The sequence below is a fragment of the Gymnoscopelus microlampas genome, assembly GCF_963454915.1.
Source record: "Gymnoscopelus microlampas genome assembly, chromosome: 15".
In the NCBI taxonomy this organism is placed as follows: Eukaryota; Metazoa; Chordata; class Actinopteri; order Myctophiformes; family Myctophidae; genus Gymnoscopelus; species Gymnoscopelus microlampas.
The window spans coordinates 33,506,288-33,529,159 of NC_139952.1; the positions used below are offsets into that span (position 1 = coordinate 33,506,288).

Genomic DNA, 22,872 nt, shown 5'->3' on the forward strand with positions numbered 1-22,872 from the left:
AGGTATACATATATATATATATATATAGGTATACATATAGGTATATATATAGGTATACAGGTATATATAGATATAGATATAGATCTGTCTATATCTATATAGACAGAGAGAGAGAGAGAGAGAGAGAGAGAGAGGGAGAGAGAGAGAGAGAGAGAGAGAGATAAATGACACATGTTGAGTTAAAATATGTGACCATGTGGTTGTATTAAATGTTGTTATATCACAGTTAAAAGTAGGTTATGTGATCTATATAAATATATATGTTGTTGTGTTAAATGTTGTATTTGTGATAAAAAATAAAATAAAAAATAAAGCTATTATATTACAATTAAAAGTATATGTGGTGTTGTGGTAGCATAGTTATATTTGTGTGGTAGTGTGTGTGCAGTGACTGGCTCCAGTTTCCTTGAAGCCCCCAGTGTGTGAACCACGTGACCCAGCAGCTATCTGTGGTGTCAGAGTGGAAAAGAAACAGGTAAATTCCGAGTCTCTCGCAGTTTTATTGTCTGCGCGAGTCGGTTCACTGTGTATTTTCTGCTGTATAAACGTCGGGGAATTGGGGTCGCATATTCTCTCGCCTAGGAGGTCGACGACGAGACCATTCGGTCGGTTGTTTTGCAGGATATCTTTCGGTTTGAGCCCTTGTTTCTGGTTAGTATGATCGCCTGTTATTTATTTTCATGTGAGCTCAGCTCGGGGCCTTGCAGGCCGCAGTCGCAAGCCTCGGTGTCTGGTGTTTCTTTGAACCCGGCAGACCGGGTGCATTGGGGGATAATCATAACAGGGGATGGTGTTTCATGGTGGTGGTGTGTAACTCACAGTGCTAACGGTGTAGCATCAGTGTTGCCATGTCGGCTTATTATAAGCGACTTTGGGATTCTTTTTCTGTAAAGTTGCTTGTAAAAATTGGTGGTTATGTTTTTTTTTGGGCTTGTTTCAAAAGTGTACTTGTTTATTTAGGCTTGCTTTCATTTTGCAAAAATGATTTAAACCAGCATTTGTCAAATATTTTCATAAATGTTTTGTGCCAGTGAGTCCTGTACCCGATTTGTGTCGAGAAAAACATCTAAAATACTTAGAACGTTTACAAAATATTCTAAATATTCCACATTTTATTTCAAGAGCTTTTGAAAGTAGCAGATCTCCAAGCTCACAACGTGAGCTTGATAAATTGCTCATGTGGCCTAGTTGGTTGCTTCTTTTGGGCTTGTTTTCCTAAATCTGGTTGCTTATTTCTCTCACAAAATACGGCAACACTGTGTAGCATCTTCTATACACGTTAGCATGGCTAACACTCGCTAACTATCAGCCAGTGGCAGATGACTGGTATGGCAGGGCGTTTTTGTGTGGTCTTTTCCCGACTCCCGTCAGTCGTATTTGCGGTGTTTGTGTGACAGTAAAGTGCACTGTGTGGATGGGTTTAGCTCGCTTGTTGGCAAGCAGGTCACCGTTGTTAACGCCACCTAGTAGCCAACCAGCTAACGTTACCCACACAATCCGGGTGATGTCGTTTCTTCTAGCAGGCTAGCTGGTCTACTAACTAGACTATACTTCATAAAATGACGTAATTTTCAGCTGAAAAAAAAAAGGGTCAAGACCGTCTTTTCAGTTGAAAATAACGTTACGTCTGTCGCGCTACGAAGAGACGTCGGTCCTAGACCGTCTCTCGCTCGTCGCCATGAGGCTGAAGAAGCGGAAGCCCCTCCGACTCGAGACTCGACGACGGGCTCCCCCCCCATCCAACACATATTAGCACGTTAGCATGTTTGCCATGTGGTTGTGGTGGTTATTGGAGGTGGATATATCCGACCGACAGGCCCTGGACGTAGGCTTTAATTCGGACTGACTCCTCAAGACGAGGGGAAATTTACGTAACGATACCAGCGTTACCGTTTAGTTACCGGGCGGATGGATGGACGTCTCTCTCTGTAGCAGCGCTGCGTGTCGTCGTGCGTGTACCCTGTGTGATGTTTGTGTACATCCTGAATCGTTCACCCACACATCAGTGTCGTCTGAACAAAATGCATTTGTGTGTTTTCACACTGCTGCTTTGAGATTATAGTTTGATCTAGCCTTGGATCAAGGCTATCATAGATGTATATGACCGATCGATAGTCTTGATCCAAGGCTAAGATTATAGTTTGATGTAGCATGGTATTGCACATGATGGTTGTGATGCTGGGTCTTTAAAACTTACAAACACGTTTTAGTTACATTATCTACTTGTGTGTGTGCGTGGTGGTACTCAACGGTCCCATGCCACGCCACACACTATTTCCCGGCAGAGACCCCACCACCAAAACAGCGCGTTGAAAAGGCGCAGTACCAGTAGAACAATCTGTTTCTACTATGTATAGTTGCATGTTTTAGTACCCCCTGTCGTTATCGCCTTGGCTTGGCATCCACTGTTACCCCAACGGTCCAACCCCTCCTTGAAAGGCCATAAAAGTCTGTTTTGGGAACATAGTGTGTGTCTAGTGTAGTTTGTATATTTCTCACGAACTATGTCGTGGTTATTTGTAACATAAATGTATCCCCTTTCAGGTGTCATTCCTTTGTAAATACTGTTATTTGTATATACTGTAAATGATGACGTCCGTGGGCGGAACCCGAGCCCGGGGCAGCTGGGAGCAGACACAAGGCCAGACACAGAGCCAGACACAGCATAAGCAGAGGCCCCAGGTACCCATATATATACCTAGCTGTAGTTTACAACCCTCGTAGACGTATTTACGATTCTGACGTCTTCAATCTACGAGAGTTGTAGGGTGCACCCCCCCATGGATTCGAGCACTTTCTGCACTTTACCCCGCTACACTCCAAACATGTACAAATTGAAAATAAAAGGTGCTTACCGCAAAGCCCCAAATGTTAACGACCTCGGCGGGGTAGTAGTGATCCCCGTCGAGGTATATCTTTCAATAAAGAAGTCTTTTAATCCAGCTTGTGTCGGAATCTTCACTGTTCTTCTTTTGTTTTAAATGAGTTTGAACTGCGCATTAGCGATTTGGCGGTCGGGAGGTGTATTGCGCATTGAACTTACAATGTATCAATACACCTCCCGACCGCCAAATCGCTGTTGCGCAGTTCAAACTCATTTAAAACAAAAGAAGAAGCAGTGCGCAATACACCTCCCGACCGCCAAATCGCTAATGCGCAGTTCAAACTCATTTAAAACAAAAGAAGAACAGTGAAGATTCCGACACAAGCTGGATTAAAAGACTTCTTTATTGAAAGATATACCTCGACGGGGATCACTACTACCCCGCCGAGGTCGTTAACATTTGGGGCTTTGCGGTAAGCACCTTTTATTTTCAATTTGTACATGTTTGGAGTGTAGCGGGGTAAAGTGCAGAAAGTGCTCGAATCCATGGGGGGGTGCACCCTACAACTCTCGTAGATTGAAGACGTCAGAATCGTAAATACGTCTACGAGGGTTGTAAACTACAGCTAATATATACCCACCATGACCACCTGTAATCTAGGTAGGAAAGAGATTCAATCTCTCTCACAGGAGAGAGATTACTAACTAACTAACTACTATTGGCATATGAGATGTATTTATATATACTAGCAGGAAACTAACCTAACCACCAACCACAAACTGAACTAACCACCAACATTCTGGGTGGTAAATTACACTGATTGGAAATGTTCAATTTCACTAAATGCCTAGTGGTTGACAGAGGAACAGACTTGACAGGCAGTCAGAATTTTTGAGGTGGCTATAATTTCAGAACCTACCTAAGAGGATCAGTGATTTTTACTTGTTAGCGTGTAATATTTAATTAATCAGATTTACATAGAACAAAACACATTTGTGTTTTACAGAGCAAACAAGAAGAAAGAACAGCAATTATTCTCTCAATGTTATTTGAAGTAACTATTCCTAGCTATGACATTTATTTACAAATACAAGCAAAACTATTACGCTTTGATATGGCAGTGTAACTTCACCAGTTCGTTTTTTGTTTTGTTTTTAACAAAGCATGTGCCTTAATGTAAAGTAGGCTAAGGCATTGCTTGTAGCCTTGGTTGAAACTAGCAACTAAACTACTCATGTTTGTAGAGTAAAGTCCTGTCTTCTTTTTTATGAATTTAATTTACATCTGTTTAACCACTTAATTCTACTCTTATAACAGGCCACTGCTGAGCAGATCCGACTCGCGCAGATGATTTCGGACCACAATGATGCTGACTTTGAAGAGAAGGTCAAGCAGGTGAGAAGTGGCACACATTCTCATTGCTCCAGGACACATAGCTTCCCTCTTTAGTCTCTGCAGAAACAGTATTGCACAATGATATTTTCTTCATGCTTATCAGATCAGGTTGTTGCATTGTCCAATTTATTGTAGCTTGAATAGCAGTCCTCTCAATTCTTGTGACCATATATTTCATTGGGGAAATCAATCTGATGCATGTCCAGCTTGTTTACTGCCAAGCAGACTGCAGCTGTCATAAGTAAACAAAGGCATTGGTACTTTGTTAATGGTTTTGTACAAATGGTCTTCCTTCTATCGGAACCAAACCAAATTAATGTTTATACCGACTAGAGCCAACAAGACCCTGTTTACCCTAGTAAAAGGAAGTAACTATCTGAAAGTATGATTTTGTAATGTAAACTGGTGGAATCTGGCACTGTTGGTCTGCCACCTCAGGAGCTAGTGGGCACAAGCCAGACAGTCTGTGTTGCCATAGATGAAATCTGGAAGGATAGAACCTATTTTGATGCCACATTTTTTTCACTTCTGCAAATATGAAAATGTCTATCAACCATATACCAAATTCCATTCCATGTGAAATTATTTAATTTAACTTTGATAAATGTAGGCTTTCATTGTAGCTGTCAATACAGCATAGCAATGCCTAGAATAATAATGCCACCCACACATTCTGCTGCTATTAAGGTTGATTGTTTACAGCTTTAAGTCTTTGTGTTAGGGGGTCAGTGCCTCATCTGTTCTTTACTTTCTACCTTTTACAGCTGATTGACATCACAGGCAAGGACCAGGATGAGTCTATGATCGCACTGCATGACTGCAATGGGGATGTTAACAGAGCCATCAACGTCCTACTGGAGGGCAGCCCAGATACTGTGAGTATGGGCTTTGTGTGTGAGGGCCAGGCTCTGGAGTAAATGGTTATACACAGGACCAGATGACTATAATAAGAATAACGATGAGAACCTCAAGAGTATTGGTCCTGAGTCCGTCCATGTGTTATGAGCTCTATTGCATGTGTAGTTTGGTGTGAGGATAATGACAGTAAAGCTCTTAAAGGAACACCTTTTCAACCATAGCTCCATATATTATTCCTCACTCATGTTCACTATAGAACGGTATCATGTCTGTCTACTTACTGTGTCTCAGAGATGAGCTGTGGATAGCTCGAAGATGTACCTGCCGATGACATTGGCGGGGATTTCAAGCTTTTGACTACTAGGCTTTCTCTTCCTGGAATGACACAGAGTAGATAGAAATGTTACCGTACTACTGAGCATTAGTAAGGACTGATACAATACTTGGACAGTGTTGCATGCTTGTTCTGTTTTTCAAGTGAGTGTTGGAAGTTCTGACTGGTTTTTGAACCATTAATCAACTTTATTTGGATGCTGATCACCTTGTTTGCTCTGTCTATAGTGACATGGATGGCTTTGTTCACTGTGTTCACGTACTGATGTCAGCTGCACTACATACGATACAGTTGCTATGTTCAAGGCTCATGATGTCCGCTGCAATGTTAATTTGTATAAATATTCCACAGTAATCTTCAGACTCACCTCTTCAGACTCCATCTTAGCCCGTAGCACTTGCCATAGCACTTTCCCTAGCCTTGACGACCTTGCAGGCTTATGCAAAGATTAACATTTAATATAGATGGCATGTTATGTAGACAGATGCCAGGTTCATTTGTTGACCTGGCATGCTATTGTTCGTATAGCTTTCAATGTACATATTTATTTTTTGATATTATACTGTTTGGACTGGTTCTTGGTTTACCTATGATCCTAGATTACTACTTCTATGCATTTGATGTAATTACCTTGCTTGCTGTAAATCGCTCTAGATTAAGAGCGTCTGCTAAATGCCTAAATTGTATAATATCACCCTACGGTTAAATCCTAACAAGTGTACACTTTAAAAAAAAAAAAAACCCTAATGGATAAGGTGGTGAAAAATGGTGAAGTGTTCTTTTTAAAGTTTGATTCCGATAGCGGCAAACAATGTTAAAACTCATTTTGGCATTTGGGAAATTAAGGTTTTAGCTTGTGTGTGACGCCACACTGTTATGCCATTTATGTGGATACACCATGGATTTTAATGAACATCATACAGTTCGCTTTGGTGTGTCTTTTCCTTGGTTGGTCCCCTAAAACTGTCTGAAAAATATTAGTTTTCTCTACCTCTTCCCTAGGAATCTTGGGAGATGGTGGGGAAGAAGAAGGGGGTGTCTGGCCAGAAGGAGACAGGCCAGGCTGAGACTGGAGAGGAAGGAAAAGAGAACAGAGACAAAGGAGAGAGGGATGTTGCACGCCGTCGAGGTGGGGCCCCACGCAGAGGCCGTGGAGCCAGCAGGGGACGAGAGTGTGAGCTTCCTTTTTTAAAACTTTGTTTTTGGGTTGTTTCATTTCATAGCTACACTGGCCAATGGCAAGTATTTCTTAGCTTCTGCTTGGTTGTTGGCTTGTGTATCCTTTTGAATTGTTTCACTGTAGAGTTCTGTGTCCTACTACTATCCAAGTAGCATTATGTTCCCAACTACTGTATGAACATAATACGATTTGGGGGAAGAAGTTGTGAGCGATCCAATCGAGTTCTGATCCTGACGTCATTCACCTGTCGGTGAAGCCATGTACCAATCCAGATAAAAAAATTATAATAAATTACACACTGGAGTTAATTATAAATATATATTGGTCCATACCCGGATGTACCCAACCTGTGTGCAGACTTGAGACAGCGACTTAAGTGGCTCCTTCGCTTGCACTTTTCACCTTTTAGTGGGGCTATCTGTACTGTATAAAAATGTTCTGTCCGCTGATGTCACTGTAGCACGTTTTGTGGTACTTAACAATCCACAGCTGTAGGTTCTTGCTGACACAAATGATGAGATCGTTTTATAATGAATGCTGCACGTGTGTATATGAACAATAACCGTGTTGCTGGGTGTTCTGCTTGTTATACGTTTAAATCAAAGCCGTTATAACTTTGCACCGTTGATGCAGCTTTCTCTCTAGCGTTGTGTGTGTGTGTGTGTGTGTGTGTAGCTGCTCCTATATAGGCATGCAAGCGTATAACTTTTCGGCAGAATTCGCTGTTTTGAATCGAAGTAGGCTTTTTCTGCCTGTATTTGATAGTATACAGTAGACTGACAGGAAATGGGGGAGAGAGATGGGAAGTGACACGCAGCCAAGGTCATCGGGATTCGAACCCGCAACACGCTGTCAGACTTAGCAGCCTAGGCATGCACTGTGGACTAGTACCGATCTCTCGACCTCCCATTGCAGTGGTGACTGGGTCTTTATTTTACGTTCTGTCTGTGTGTGCTCTACGAACATAATAATGTTGAGCTGGTAATTTTAAAAGTTACAGTTTTGGGTCTGACACTGATCCTAGATCAGCAATTAATGCAACGTTTACCTAAAGCAGGGGTCGGCAACCTTTTTTACATGGAAGTGCCAAGTTTTCATTTTCTTGATAGTCATTGTGGCAACATTAAGTTTGATTATGACAGCACATAAAAATGTAATATTTCCGTCTGATTTTGATTGTCCATAGGCTAAAAATAACTTTTATGTTTTCCTTCTTTTAGACATAGCTAATTTGTATATAGATGTGAGGGGACTTAATTTAACTGACTAAACCTATTTTGAATATTTAATTCATATCTTGACAAATACTGTACATTAACCACACAGACCATTTTCAATGTTTTACTTAGTTATATCCCCATTACGCCGGCTGGCGTGTAGGTCCGCAACAAAGTTTCTCCACGTCCATCTGCCTTTGGCCAATATTCTCTATGGTCCCCCAGCTCTGGTGGTGTTGCTGGAGCTCCCTCTCTATTTCCAATGTTACCTAGACATAATTGCGTGGTTAAGAAGTCGTTTTAATTTAGTTATGAAACTACTCTTTGCTACGGGAACTAGGGGTTGGACAAGTAATGATATTTTATTCTCCTTTTCCATTTCCTCGCATCTCTGTTCTTTTATTATGCATGCTCACCAAAATGTTGCTCTGCGCTCCATAGTTAAATGTGGGTGCAAAGTTTCACCGCAATCGGACGCTGCGTTCATGACTTTTCACTTGCTGTGTTTGCACTGCCGGTTCCGACACTCTCGGCTCCGACATACATCTTGCTCGCCCTTAGGAGTAGGACTGCTCTGGTCTCTCGGTTGCCAAAATGCTTTTGTGTTGTTCCTCTTGTAAGCACAGTTCCTCTCTGTCACTGTCTCAGACTGAGAATCCTCCCACAAGTGAAAAGCAAGAGATTATCAGAAAGGGACCAATGTAGTTTAAACCGTTTGGTTTTTCTGTCTTGTGTCCCTTTTATGCTCATGAATGGAGATCCCTGATGTCACACCGGTGACGTCATAGACTGGCCGCAAGTACTATGATATTATTGCACTAAGTGGTGCAGCGAGCCCACAATAATAACGAATAAATGATAAATATGGTCATGTCTGACGTCACAGTACTGCCTGACGTCACAGTACGTGCCAAACGTCAGCGTAAATCGGCATTGTACTAGTGTGTGACGTCAGACTGGAGCTCGATCAGCAAGAGAGATGAGAGAGACTGGGAAAAGGAGAGGAAGGCAGAGCCTATTTCACCTATGCTAGAAAAATTGCTCCTCGGAGCACAAGTCTCCGCCAGGTATGTGTGTGAAAGATTTCACGGAAATCGCACACTGCGTTCATGAATTGAGGAATTTTGTTCAAAACGGACCTATCCTGCAAACTTTGGAAGGCAATCTTAGCCAATCAGGATAGAATATGGAAAATCGGACAGCTCCGTGTTGATCACATTGCTATAGAGATACTGTGTACCAATTTGCATGTTTTTTGGACAGCATGTTTTTTGGAGTAATATCCAAAAATGTGTTTTGCAAAAGTCAGCCTCATGGTGGCGCTATGACAGGCTGATCTTAAAAATGTGGGGCAGAGGTTCTGCTGTGGCATCCAGGGAGTGTGTATGCACAGTTTCACAGCGACCGGGCCAAAGGTGGCGGAGATTAGCTGCTGGCAGACGGACGGACACACGGACGGACAGGGGGAAAAACATACTCTCTCGCCATGCCTTTCGGCCTGGCGGAGACAATTATGTTAAACGGAACATGATACTGTGATATTGTTACACCAAGCAGAGACATAGATTTTGAAAAGGCAACAAATCCAACTCCATCTGTGTGTGAGGTTCTTTATTTTTCTCTGTTTACTTTTCTAAGGCAGCACCATGAGCAGCAATCATAAAGCAGTTACAGCTTTGTATCGTGGCGGCTTCCTCCAGGCCTCATTTTAGGGCCTGGGCCTTATTTTTTGTTTTCAAAAATTGTAAAAAAAAAAGAGACTGGCTAAAATGGCTTATCTACAAGCACAATGTGTCGTGCATGCATTTATTTGTCCATCTGCCATTTTTGCTGTTTTTGAAAATGTTTGTCAAATGGAAAAGGAAATTAATATTGTCAAAATATCGCACCGTTTAGTGTGATTTAAAAAAACGTTGGTATTAACCTGCAATTTCTCAACGGTTAAAGGATGAACCATTAACATCAGTAGGCAATACTTGTATTGTCCCGCCCTGCCGGGAACTTCATTTGTCAGATAGCTGAATAGAAAGAAGCTTAAAAATTAAAGCGGGAGTAAATGGGTAATAACATAACTTTATTCTCCCCCCCCTCCAGTTCGTGGTCAGGAGAATGGCCTGGATGGAGGCAAGGCTGGTGGAGTTGCTGGAAGAGGCACAGAGCGAGGCCGCAGGGGGAGAGGCAGAGGAAGAGGGGCCGTGGGCGTGGGTAAGAGATGCCCCCACCCATGCACTCTCATACACTTGCACACAAGCCACAAGGACTCCTGATGGAGTTGCTGACAACTTAGAGCAGAGTAATATTTAACAAAGTTGTGCAGTGCTCGTTCTGAACGATCGAATTGTTTGGTTCACTGTATTGCCCCTCAAAACTTGCAGTGTTGAGTAGCCGGTAGGGCTGGGTAATATATCGATATCCTGATATGAGACAAGATATCGTCTGGGATTTTGGATATGTCATAAATGTTGTCTCTTCCTGGTTTTAAACACTTTCCTTATTTTATACTTTCAAAAAATCTTTAAAAATGTAAAAAAAAAATAGAATGTCTAAAGTGGCTGATCTACAAGCTCAATGTGTCGAGCATGCATTTATTTGTACATTTGCCATTTTTGAAAATGTTTGAGAAAAGGAAAATTAATATAGCCAACATATAAATATCGGGGTATTTGACCAAAAATATCATATTTGATTTTGTCCATTTTACCCAGCCCTTGCAGCGTTCTCATCTGGGCGACTTCACACTCGATACAACACTCCCTTGGGTCCTCGGAAGTAGTGTGAAGTTGATCAGATGAGGTGTTTAAGACATACAAGAAGGATAACCAGTCATAAAGAGATTTACAGAATTATAGATTAGATAGATGGATTGTGACATGCTGTTCTGGTCGTGTATCTAATAAAAGTTATTGTAAATAAATAACAATTCTTGGTTGTACTTCTGACAGGTTCATTGTGCTTGAGAATGTAAAATATGTTTCTGGTGTCATCTGCAGGAGTATCTACTGGACGGCGAGGGGGCAGGTTCTCTGCACAGGGCATGGGGTAAGATAACACCTGTGTCGCCTAAAACCAGAGGGCTTTTTGTTCCTCCTCGCTCTCTTACCTGTTGCCATGGTCACCAGAGAGCAGGACCCCAGCCTATTGTTTAGCCTTAATCCAAAGGAGGCGGGACGTTTGGCCGGCCAGTGGAGTGGAACAGCGTGGGCCGAACACAGCATTTATGTAACTCAAACCTTCAGAGTGCAGGGTGTCCAAACAAACCATGTGAAAGTGAAATTTGGGTATATTATGCTACATTAACAACAACCTAATTGGCTAACATTTAAACCTAATGTTTTCTGGCCATTGCATATGGGTTTCCTCTAATTTGTGTGTTATCCTACAAGTTATGCAGAGCTTTGGTTTGTGTGTCTGTGTGGGTTGCAGTGATAATTGTGTGTTGGCATTTCTAAAGGGTTGTAGGTTACTGTGTCATGACAATAGTGAGATGACATTGCCTTATTTGATTTTTATTTACTTTTGTTACTGTCAGGAAAGTTAGAGCAGCCATTTAAATCTAGATATGTAGTGCTTTATCTGCCATAAATTATAACTGTACAGCTCCACATTTGGCAAAATGTACACATTTCACAATATGTTGTGATGGGGGTTGGGATTGTAAAACGTGGCAGTGTATGGTTTCCTCTAGTGAGGCTGCAGGCACACTGGCTTCCTTCCAAGATGCTTAAGCATGTCATTTTCACCTTTGACAACAGAAAGTGATACTGGTTTTGTTTGGTTCTAACTTCTAAGCAAAGCAGCTTGTTTGGGTGAGCTGAGGGATTCTGTGACTTCATCAGCTTGCCTTTCAGAGTACAGACCTAGGCACTCCTTTTGCATACCTGCCAACCTGCACATATTTTGCGTCCAAACTACAGCATTCTTGGTATCGGTACGCAGGTACAAAATGCCTACTGAAAACTATGCAATTTGGGGGATGGGCGCCGTATTACATTCAAACAAAATTTCGGTATTTACCCCTCAGTTTTAGTAAACTCAACTCACGGGAGTTCAATTGAGTGCTGGTGGAAGAGTGCATACCCCTCTCTGACCCCAAATCTCCTCAAATTGAATGCAGCTGCGTGAACTAGACTGAGTCAGTGTAAAACACAGACCGTGAAAAGCATTGACCGTGGCGCACTGACTAGGTACCGTAAATGGGATGTGAGATTGTGAGATAGTCATAATAACTAAGTACAAACTACTTAAAATGTTTCCGTAATGTTGTGGAACATTGTTAAATTAATGTTCGGTAACGTTATGTACTAGTTTCATGCATTGTTTGACTGTTGCATCACTTTCATGTTACCGTAGCACTGGTCCAAAAGACAATAATGTCCGACGAAGACGACAAAGAGAGGGATCACAGTACCCCTAATACTAAAAAGAATGGCTCAGTCTTCGCCCCGCAGTATTACCGAACCATGCGTTTTGCACAGTGTGCAACTATAATGTTGACATCTGCCACCAAGGAGCTTCAGGTAATTTATAAGATCAATTTTAAAACCTTCCTCTGAGGTGAATTCAATTCAGGTGTCCTAGCAGCAACCGTAGTGAGAATGAAACGGGAGTAACGTGTCTCTGCAACTTCTGTTGTGTTATATGAAGCCCGGCTTTATACTTCGTCAAGCATTGTCGGATCTACAAGCCCTTGTATACCTTGTGGCTGACAGGTGTTTGTTTTAATATAATGTATGGGGATAAAATGTAAACAAATACTAGCTGTGCTATTTCTTCAGGTATATCTATAATTGCAAAAAAGTGCTCAATCATGCATACCATGTTGTAATACTGTCGGAGGTGGCTTATTGTTATAGTGTTGTTAACATCAGACCCTAAACCTAAATGATAACAGTTCCACCAAAGCCTTTGGGTTGAAGGAGAAAATTAAGCCACACCAATAAATCGGCACAGAAGAATTCTCAACATGGTATTCCTTAAATCATACTCTATATATAATAGCAGGCCAAAATAACACAAGCTAGCTCAGAGTGAGCGAGTGTGGTGTTCCAATGTTAATGAGCATGTGAGCAGTCTGACTGTACTTCACTGTCTTATCTTGTACATACATGTAATAGGCCTACATGTGCATTAGGGCTGCGTACTGATTTTATATTTGATTAAGTAATATAACTTATCAACATAATGTTGTTGATAATCGTATCACTATTTCAATTACTCATAAAAAGCAGATTTATTATTGAACTTGATTATGGAATATAGTGGGAAATTACTGTGTTCAAGCAAAGCGACGCATGCAGAAACTGCATGCGCAGAAACGCGCGCGAAAACGGTACTAAAAAAAAACATTTTCCCAAGGTTGGCAGGTCTGCTTTTGCTGCAAGGGAGGATGGACCCTGTTAGACGCAAAAAGGGGGATGCAATGAGATTGGTGGAATACACATGGATAGGTTGAGGTCAAAAAGCTGCTCAATGAACCACCAGTGGAACATAAATCCAGTGTGTGGGCTATCCTTATATTTCACAACTCAGTTTAATGCCATTCACTTTCCCCTAACCGAAACATGATTTTTCTGCCACTGGTGCAGAAAATAGGATGAAGGAATGCACAGCCTGCATTGGCAGTAAGCTTGTTGATTAACTGAATATTGTATTGTCCATATGCAAACAATTTTGAGAGAATTGTAGGGCAGTTTGTACAGGCCATTAAAACTCCAGGGCTTCCGTTTAGGATGAAATGTTGGCAAAATTCCAATGATCATGGGTTGACGAGGGGCCCACAAAGATCTTAAGGTTTATAGATTTTGATTTGTAAATAACAATTGACTTATTTTTATTTTTTTGTCATGGGCCTGTAGGATTCCAAGCGGCTCCTCTGGCCAGATCAGTGACCCAAACTGTAAACGTGTTTCACTGTAACAAGTTAATCAAGACCTTAAGACCTTGTTTGCTGAAACTAGTTTCCTTCAAAACGATTCTTTAAAGGAGATATATTCTGCAGCAGCAGTGTTAATCTCGAAACTATTTGGATACTAAACAGTCTGATATGCTCGAAGAAGGTCCTTGATAGAATTGTTGCCATTATGTATTTATTGAACAAGTGAAAAAGGTGCACAGGTTTTTTTGGTCGCTTGGATTGTGTACATTTACTCCAACAGCGTACCTGTAAAATTGATTATTTTCAGGTGTGCAAGAGACATTTGATGACCAGAGAAAATGGCAAGATCCTGAGTGTTAGAGTTGCATTTTAACATTCAGGATTTTACAATGTATGGAATGCAGTTGCTGTCAAGAGACCTGCTAGATTACACTGAACCTCCAATCCAAACGTCTAACAAATGCCCTTGTCAGCCCAAGGCCAATGAAATCTTGCCTTAACTTCTGGTACCAGTGGTCATAATCACGATTAATTTGGCTGTTATATTTACCGTTAATCATGAATGGATTTTCTTAACTACTTTTTGAAGTGTGTCCTCCCATCTGTTTAACCTGTGTATGTGTAATTTCAGGGTTGTGTAGGGATGCACAATGTAAATGGAGGGCTAATGCATTTGCTGCTGCAGAACGGCTATAGAAATCCAGCTTCCATTCCTGTTTATACACTGCTGACAAGTTTGGCTTCTTGGAACCCACATAACACTAATGGCCCACTCTGAGTGATAGCATACTGGCTTGGCTTGCTTTGTACTGTAGTGTGACTGATGGATACTTAGTGTGTCCCTCAACATATCCCTGTTGAAGGGTCTGTTGCTTCCACTGCTGCTCTGGGTTGTGTGGTTTATAGACCTTGTGCTTACGAGCTGCATGAGAAGGGTGGGAAATTGGCATCATACAATAGCCAAATGCTGGTGTATTAATAAGGCGTATCTTCAAGCTATTCTGCTTTATTTAATGATACAGCTAGGAAAGGGTCTGGGGGGAGGGGGCTTATCATGTGTGATTTCAAATCCACTTTTAGAATTATGTGACCAATAACTGGTTGTGCTGCAGGGAAATCCTTGGTAAATTTGAACTGTGGCTGGTTATGTTTGCTTACGTACTCTACTGGCCATTTGAGTGTGTAAACAACTACTTGTTAAGAGGGTGATTTACCTTCATTTATTTTCTTTAAAAGCTAATTAAGTTTCCCACCCACTACATGCATGCCTTTCTAACTTGTATGCCCTGTGAGTCAGATGCTTTTATGATAAAGGAAATATTAAACAAACTTGTGACATTCCCGTTCCCTATTTTTAGACTAACAAAACACCTGCAGAAAAGTGCCACTGCTTCCACCTTGCAGTGTTTATTGTATGTTTTTGTAAAGTGCTCAGTGTTGCAGACAGTGACTTGTGACTATGCATGGAGGACACACACATTGTATCCTGTACTTTCCCCTTTATTGTGCTGCTTCTAATCCTTGCTATTATTTTCCCCTCTTAAAGCCAGATTGATAAAGGGCCCAGATATGATTTGTCAGGAGATGAGAGGTGAGTGCACCACCATTGGTGTGTCAGTGTGTCAATCTTGCTTTCTGCCAGGGGGTGGTATTTGCCAGTGCCATGAAAGCAGAAGTTATGATGATGCAGTATTCGGAGCATGCTAGAAAAAATGCCAGCGAATAGATATGGGCAGAATGTTAACACTCAGGCCTCAACCTGTCCATGCAAGCCCTCTAGAAGCCTACAGATTTAAATTTGGAAAATTCCACAGAAGTCCTGATGTGAAGTGTTGAAGCTTAAAGCTTGAGTGTGTGGATTTTCTTTCCTGTCTATAATCTGCAAAACTACTGCTGTTATGCATCAGATTTGTTAGAGACCTCTGTGGAACACATGGTTGGAGGGTGGGTGATGAAAAGAAGCAAAACAATGCTTGGGATATTTTTCTGCTTCTGGCTTCCTATAAGTCTGTCATTGCAGATGATTACTCATGCACCGTTAGTAGCCTGCATCTACGATCACTTCCTGCTTTGACCATACTTCCTCCCACAACAGTTTCCATAGCTCAGCAAACAGCTTATAACGCTAACCATGTTATAGTTTAAATTCCCTTACACCTCATATTAACATGAAATTTACATGGTACTGTCAGGTCTTTTGCATTAAACCACCCACCAAATGACATGTACCATATGTCGACATTGCACCCTAGTGAAAACTCATGGATGAATGGAGATTAGAGCACCTAACAAAAAACAAATCCATATATTAGTTTGTTGCTCTCCCAAGCGGTAGCAGTTTCATCCTTTATGTTTGCTTCTTCAGTTAGTACAGGGTATCCCAAAACACTGGCAGCGTAAAGGGCAGTGTATGGTTGACTGGATGAAACCATTCTGAACCACTGGATAGGGATGCAGAGTGTGCTCCCAGACTAGACTCTAACCAGCTTTATCTTCAGCAGCAAATGACTGAGGCCTGTGCAGCTGTCACTCTATATGTGCTTTGACAAGACACAAAGAACCATGGTTTTTTGTTTGTAAACCAGTGGTCAGTGTTCACAATGAGCTCGAGAGTTTTCAGACAGGCCTGTAGACCAGACTCTGTATGCTTATAAGGCCTACTCCATCACTGTCTCTCAGAACATTCAACCCTGCTGACTACGCCGAGCCAGCCCAGACAGAGGAGAGCTACGGAGGGGGCAGTACCTGGAACAACACAGTGAGCATGGAGCCTGAGGAAGGAGCAAGTAAGTTAATCAACTAATGTTTAACCTCCGACTAAAATTACATTGAGGAGACACCTGCTTGTTAAACATTATTGTCCAGATTCATCTATGAGGCTCCTTCAGCTAAGACCTCTGTATGTATAAATGAAAGTCTTAATATGGTTTCACTGACTGTTTTATTCCTCTAAATTCAGTCACTTGGTTTTATGAATGAAAACTCTGCTCTGACCTCCCTCTACTTTATTTTCTCTTTAGGGCTGGAATACTCGGCAGGAGAGGGCACAAACTATCAGCCCAAGTTTGATTCCGCTCCTGGTAAGCCAGCCTCTTGGCTGTGTGACTTAGTTTTAGGCAACCTTTATTCATTTTGAAGCTGTGTTTACCCTGTGTGTGAGTACTGAGCCCTTTCTGTTTCATGCTGTAGGTGCCTGGAGGACCCCAACAGAAGAGTGGGGTACTGAGGACTGGAATGAGGATGTGAGTTGTCTCTTGAGCTCAAAACCACCTGTTGTACTTCAACACTGAACCTAAATATAATGTTAATTTGAGCACTTCTGAACCAGAGCTAAGTCACTAATGCATTTAGGCCAGCTGGTGTTGATACTTGTCTGTATGTCTCTCTCTCCCTGTCTCTGTCTCTCAGTTGTCAGAGACCAAGATATTCACAGCATCCAGTGTGGCCACCATGCCTCTGCCTCAGGAGAATGTCACCATCACTAAGGGACAGAGGTGGGTTGTGATGCCCTAAAAGTGGAAACTACACCCTCACTGATAGTGTTTAGTACAGTGATTCTCAACCATTTTAATTTCAAGGACCCCCAGTTTGATATGCATTGGCCACAAACCCCCCATTTGATGTAGCCTGGTTCCCAGCATTACTCATCAGTGTTTCCCCTAGCCAGATGTTGAAGGTGTGGGGGAGGAATGCGCCATGTGCGCGCTTCAAAAAAGTTGGGTTCTTAAAATGCATATTTATGCTCAAACACAAAGTCTTATATCTTATATAGTACAGTGCACAGTAATAATCGGGGTAGTTTACATATGAATTGTCTCCAGATTTAGGAAAATATACTTTTATTAGACAAAAGTATAGACAAGAGTATACAAATCAGTCAGTCATATATCAACAACTAGTGATGGCACAGATGGCATCCTGCCTGAGAGCATTTGAGCCTTATATCAATGCATTTGAGCATTGATATAATTTCTTTTTTTTTTACAGAAAAAAATCATACTGTGGGTTAGGTTTAGAGTGTCTATAGGGGCGGGATTTCCGTCGTGGTACCAGTGGTTTAGTAAACCTCTTGTTCTGACCCTGATCTCTGCCCCCTCGCACAGGATTGACCTGGCAGTGCTGTTGGGCAAGACTCCCCCGTCGTCCTCTTCGGAGCCAGAGAATGCCCCCATGGAAACCTCCCAGCCCCCCTCATTGCCCCAGTCACTGGTCTTCAGTAATTCCAAGCAAGGGGTGCCGCTCTCTCAGGCACCCTCTAGTACTCCTTATACCCAGCACAGCATGGTGAGCTAAGCCTTTGTAGTGGATTGAATACATGCATGTCAGCTCTTGCTCTCTTCTGTCTGTACACTATTGTTTTGTCCTCCGCTGCAGTTAGAGTTGTATTCTATTTCAGCTAATGGCATAATAGCCTATATATATATTTAGGTTATAGCAAGTCTCTGGCAGTGTCTCCAGTATGTCTATTTATGCCTATTAACATTTCAGGTGGTTTATTGGTTGTTTAAGACTTATTCCATTGGCTCAAAATCCAATTGGCATTGTTGGCATGTTTAAGGCTCATTCCGTTGGCTTAAAATCCTGTTTGCATATCAATTTATAAGTGCAGTCATTCTACTGAAAGCATCTGTGGGTTCATATTTACAAAAAAATACTTCATTTTACAGCCACCTTTTCTACTCTAGCACCTGTCCTCTATGATAGGGTTGTCATTTTCATTGACAACTGCTATTTGATTGACAGTTTGATGGCCCAATGCTATTGTAACCGTAGTTTTCCGCTAGCTAGTTATGCTTCATTTGGGTCAAATGGAACTGTGATGCTTGCCAATAAAAACTATACTGGCTGTAAAGTTTCCTCCTGGGGAATTTTCTATTGATACAGGTCAGGCCTACAACAAAAGCTTACTTACTTCAGCCCCCCCCCTCTGACAAATACAAGCATTTGCTTGTATTTGGGTGAGAACTGAACAATAGAACTGAACAGTAATTCCCTAGGGCCTATGTCAATTTCAAGCCTGACGAACAATGAACGATGAGCTGAGTTTTAGGACAAATAGTTTGAAATAATTTGCTAACCCCAATTTCCAATAATCCTACATGTCAATACACTATCCAAATACCACATAATCATAGAAAATCTAATGTTCCTTTGGAATGGGCCTCTAATATAATCTGTTGACAGTAGAGACAGAAATGTAAGATAACATAAACCAGCAACGGCCGGCAGAAACTCTTCCAAGTCAGCATGTGTTTGAAACCCACCACGTTGTCCCACTGAACAACTATTCAAGTAATAACCATCATTGCAGGTGGGCATGCTGAGCAAGGGCTTCGGGGACGTGGGAGACCCTAAAGGAGGTAGCACAGGGACCACCACTGGTTCCCAGTTCCTGGAGCAGTACAAAACAGCCCAGGCACTGGCCCAGCTGGCTGCCCAGCACTCACAAAGTGGGCCTCCCAACACGACTCCGTCTTCGTGGGATACAAGCCCCTCGACACTGGGGCAGTATGGTGAGAGCACAAACTTGTTTAGATCATTTGTTTTTGTGTTAGTTTGTCTAGGGTTGTTTGGGAATTCACAAGTGACCACCAAACAAAATGGCTGTTCTAGTTAACTCATTTAATGCCATGCTCATTTTTGAATTTTGGCTCTGAGTGCCACCATTCAAATTCATTGTAAAAAAAAAAGTGCTTAGGAAGCGAGATACAGCCTTTTTAAGTTATAGGTTAAACAAGGAGTGGATGGAGCAGCAAATCTTCAAATCATCATATCTTGGGTTCTGAACATGTTTTTCCAAAAAAAAAATTGATTTTGTTTTTTCATGACGTCTTTGACGCCTTTTGGCGCTCAGGGCGTCAGGCCACATGACTTCTTTGACGTCTTTTGGCACTCAATGAGTTAACACAACTGTCTCACTTTAGTTTGTCAAAGCTTATCCAAAGGATAAAGGAAGAAATGTTCTGCTCATAGCAACACTTTTTACTTGCACCTTCATCAGGACACATTAATGGAGCGTGAGCAACAAACATACAGGCTAGACGGGAAGTAGAGCCATTGTAAGATTTCTTTCTTTCTTGAAAAACCAAAGCAGCACCAGATGTGGGCATAACAGGAAGCCATACAAAATACCTACAACCCTTAGTCCAAAAGAATAAAATTAATACTTCTAACACAAAGACAGAGCTTCATCCAACTTTGCCACGGGTAATTCTGCCTGTTTACAATCACGATGTTTGAGCTGGGAACATTTTTGTATTTTCCATGCAGATATGAAGACTCAGCCGGAATCTGCGGTCCACACCCCCTTCACCAAGCGCCAGCCCTACCAGTCCACCACCTCCACCTCATCCATGTTGGACGCTTTCCTCCAGGACAAGGGCCTGCCTCCATCTTCGTCTTTGCCCCAACAGACCTCCACCTCACCCCACGTAGCCCCCCCACCTGCCTCATCCCTCCCCAAAATGGTGGCGGCCCCTACTTTGGGTCAGCAAGTTTCGCCGGGTCCGTCAGACACGCAGGGCTCCAGCCCTCTACCACTACAGCAGCACAAACTAAAACAGCAGAAGAAGAGAACTTCCATTACTACAAAGGTATCGTCATCATCACATCATGTATTCAAATGTTTTGTCTGATGCCTTTACAATATTTTTTGATATGGCATAGGGGAAAAATGGCAATTAGCAGAAATGCATGCTGTTTGCTAAGTGTCGACTTCACTTGAGCTTGGGTGTCTGTCTTAATTTATTAGAAGATAAGCAAATGCTCAACTGATATAGACGGAAGATACAAAATCAGGAAATGAAATACTGGTAGAAACAAACTGTAAAATTTCCATCTAAACAATGTCATTTTAGATGGTTTGTAAACCCAATCCAAACATCTGGCTTGTATAATCTTTTTTTAGGCTGCGATGTTAACTTGCTCTGGCAGTTTCCATCTGCGCTTACTTCACATTCTGCCCACCGTTAGAGCCTGACGTTAGACATGTTGTGCTTGTCAGGGATAAAATGCATACAGATGCAAAAAAGAACCAAAGGGCCGTCCTGGTGTAGCGGTTGGAGCATATGCGTTTCATGTGGAAGGTCGTGGGTTTGAACCCTGCCTGGGGTCGACGTCAGCAAGGGCATACGGGTTCCTGATGCCAAATCAAATGGGTTCAGATCTGAGCCAAGTCTCCTGCACTGAGGCGCGTCTGAAGCCTGTCCTGGACAGGAGTCTCCGGACTTAAACGCAGATGATGATGCATTTTATTCCCAGCTTTTTATTTATTTCTCTGTAATGTGCCAGTGTTGATGTTCCCACATTGCATCTTCCTAAACAATGTTGGAACCACTGCTGAAAAGATCTCTTAACATCCTTTTCCTTTTAATGTGTACAGATTCCAGCGATGGCAGTAGAGATGCCAGGCTCATCAGACATCTCTGGCCTCAATCTCCAGTTTGGGGCGTTGCAGTTTGGGTCGGAACCAGTGCTGCCAGAATATGACTCCACCCCCGCCACCACCGCGCCAGCCAACCAGGTTCAGAACACCATGTACACCAGTCCTAGCAGGTTTGTACGACTCAATAGCGCATCACACCGGGTGTAATTAAATTGAGAGATTGTGTAAGAAAGTGACAACAATTCAGTTTTAGGCGAAACACCACGCTTGCTTAGTCTCAGTAATGGTCTCAGTAGTAGCTGAAATGATATAGAAGCTATATTGATAGCTTTTTTGGTACAGTGTAGTTCTAAATTACTTTTTAACTTCAGTTTGGCACTAATGAAGCCAGAAAGGGTAACTCTTTTGGGGTCACTTTTTGCACCCACTGTTCATTATGCTGTTACAACCTCCAGTGAGTCGACTGCTGCTCTCCCCAACCCCAGTCAGATGGACCTGTATGAGCAGAGAACCTCCCAGTCCAGACGTTACCCTCCCTCAGTCTCATCCTCTCCCCAGAAGGACATGCAGCCCAAGGTGAGGTCATAGTCTTTATGGATGAGATTTTGATTGATTGAATATTTACTTTTACAAAAAGTACAGTTACAGTTATACTATAATGCTAAAAGGATGACGCAAAAAGCCCTGAGGGCTTGTTTCCATTGTGGTCCTATGTATTCAATTCATCAAGACGTATAAAGACATACACTACTATACTAGAAATCATCAATATTAGGAGTGATAAAAGTATATTTACAGGACAAACAGTGGGGGGTAATTTCTTCTGGCAAGCTAGAAGACTTGTCTAGGTCCAGTTGCAAATTGCAGACAGGTGCTCTTTTATGGCGGTTTTGAATGAGGGTAGGGAGTCTCACTTTTTGATGGCTGGTGGTAGGGCATTCCACATTTTGGTGGCATAATAGAAAGAATCTCCATGTTTGTGCCGAATCTGGGGAGAATGAGATCAGTGGAGCTCCCTCTGGTGTTGTGCCTGTTGTGCGTTTCTCACTCTTTTGAAGTAGTTTGACAGGTACACGGGCACTGGTCCCAGTATCTTGAAAACCAGGCCCATTGCAAGTTGCTGTACTCTGTCATCTACCCTGAGCCATCCCACCCTAGCATAGTGAGCAGAGATTAAGTGAGTCCTAGTAGTCTGATTCGCTTGTTTTGAGAGGTCTGTACTGTAGTGTTGATTTTAGTGCCTTTGAGATGCAAGAGTACTATGAGGTGCATGCATAGTCAAAATGACATTGGATGAGTGCTCCAGCTAGTGATTAATTAGAATGTTTTCAGTTTTGGGTTTGGGCCAGAGTTGTGAGGGGATTAACTGTGGAGAGATTGCCTATTTGACCGTTATCCTGGTTTTTCTTTGTGCTTGATCAATCAATAAATATTTTTCTCTCTGCCTACCCTAATCTATTATGACAACTGTCATAATATTGAGTTGCATCCTCTTAGAGGCAGTCTCTCCGTTGTCTCCATAATCCTTTAAACTGTGCAATCTTCATAATTGAAGTTGAATCAATGGGTGAAATTAATAATGTATTACAGATTATTTCAATTCATGTTGTGCTGTTTTATATAATGTGTGTGAGTGTGCAACCGAGTGAAATGGAGGACATTTGTCAACGGCCCATGCACCCTAGAGGAGATGCAAAGGGCTTTAGTCAAGTGTGTGCGCTATTAATTTTGTTCACTCAGTCTAGATATTCCTATGCTTCACGATGTATCTTTCTAGGTCTTATTTTTACTGGGTCAGGGCTGT

At 42.1% G+C, this 22,872-nt stretch overlaps 1 protein-coding gene across 7 annotated transcripts in view; it reads left to right on the top strand.

Annotated features, from left to right (window-relative positions):
* The first annotated feature begins 406 nt into the window (after nt 1–406).
* The window catches only part of ubap2l (ubiquitin associated protein 2-like), a 34,285-nt gene continuing 11,819 nt past the window's right edge, over nt 407–22,872 (top strand). Inside the window, exons 1-17 of one of the 7 annotated variants that reach the window (XM_084081185.1) lie at nt 407–475; nt 2,545–2,682; nt 4,143–4,220; nt 4,985–5,095; nt 6,415–6,586; nt 9,904–10,014; nt 10,800–10,848; nt 15,231–15,275; nt 16,364–16,470; nt 16,705–16,764; nt 16,874–16,926; nt 17,093–17,178; nt 17,788–17,968; nt 18,996–19,197; nt 19,955–20,277; nt 21,066–21,238; nt 21,524–21,644. In XM_084081185.1, the coding sequence (XP_083937311.1) occupies nt 2,587–2,682; nt 4,143–4,220; nt 4,985–5,095; nt 6,415–6,586; nt 9,904–10,014; nt 10,800–10,848; nt 15,231–15,275; nt 16,364–16,470; nt 16,705–16,764; nt 16,874–16,926; nt 17,093–17,178; nt 17,788–17,968; nt 18,996–19,197; nt 19,955–20,277; nt 21,066–21,238; nt 21,524–21,644 (1,968 nt within the window). In that variant the 5' untranslated portion in view covers nt 407–475; nt 2,545–2,586. Of the gene's footprint in view, nt 652–2,544; nt 2,683–4,142; nt 4,221–4,984; nt 5,096–6,414; nt 6,587–9,903; nt 10,015–10,799; nt 10,849–15,230; nt 15,276–16,363; nt 16,471–16,704; nt 16,765–16,873; nt 16,927–17,092; nt 17,179–17,787; nt 17,969–18,995; nt 19,198–19,954; nt 20,278–21,065; nt 21,239–21,523; nt 21,645–22,872 lie in introns of all 7 variants that reach the window. The other 6 variants (XM_084081184.1, XM_084081186.1, XM_084081189.1 and 3 more) reach the window with 6 other exon arrangements.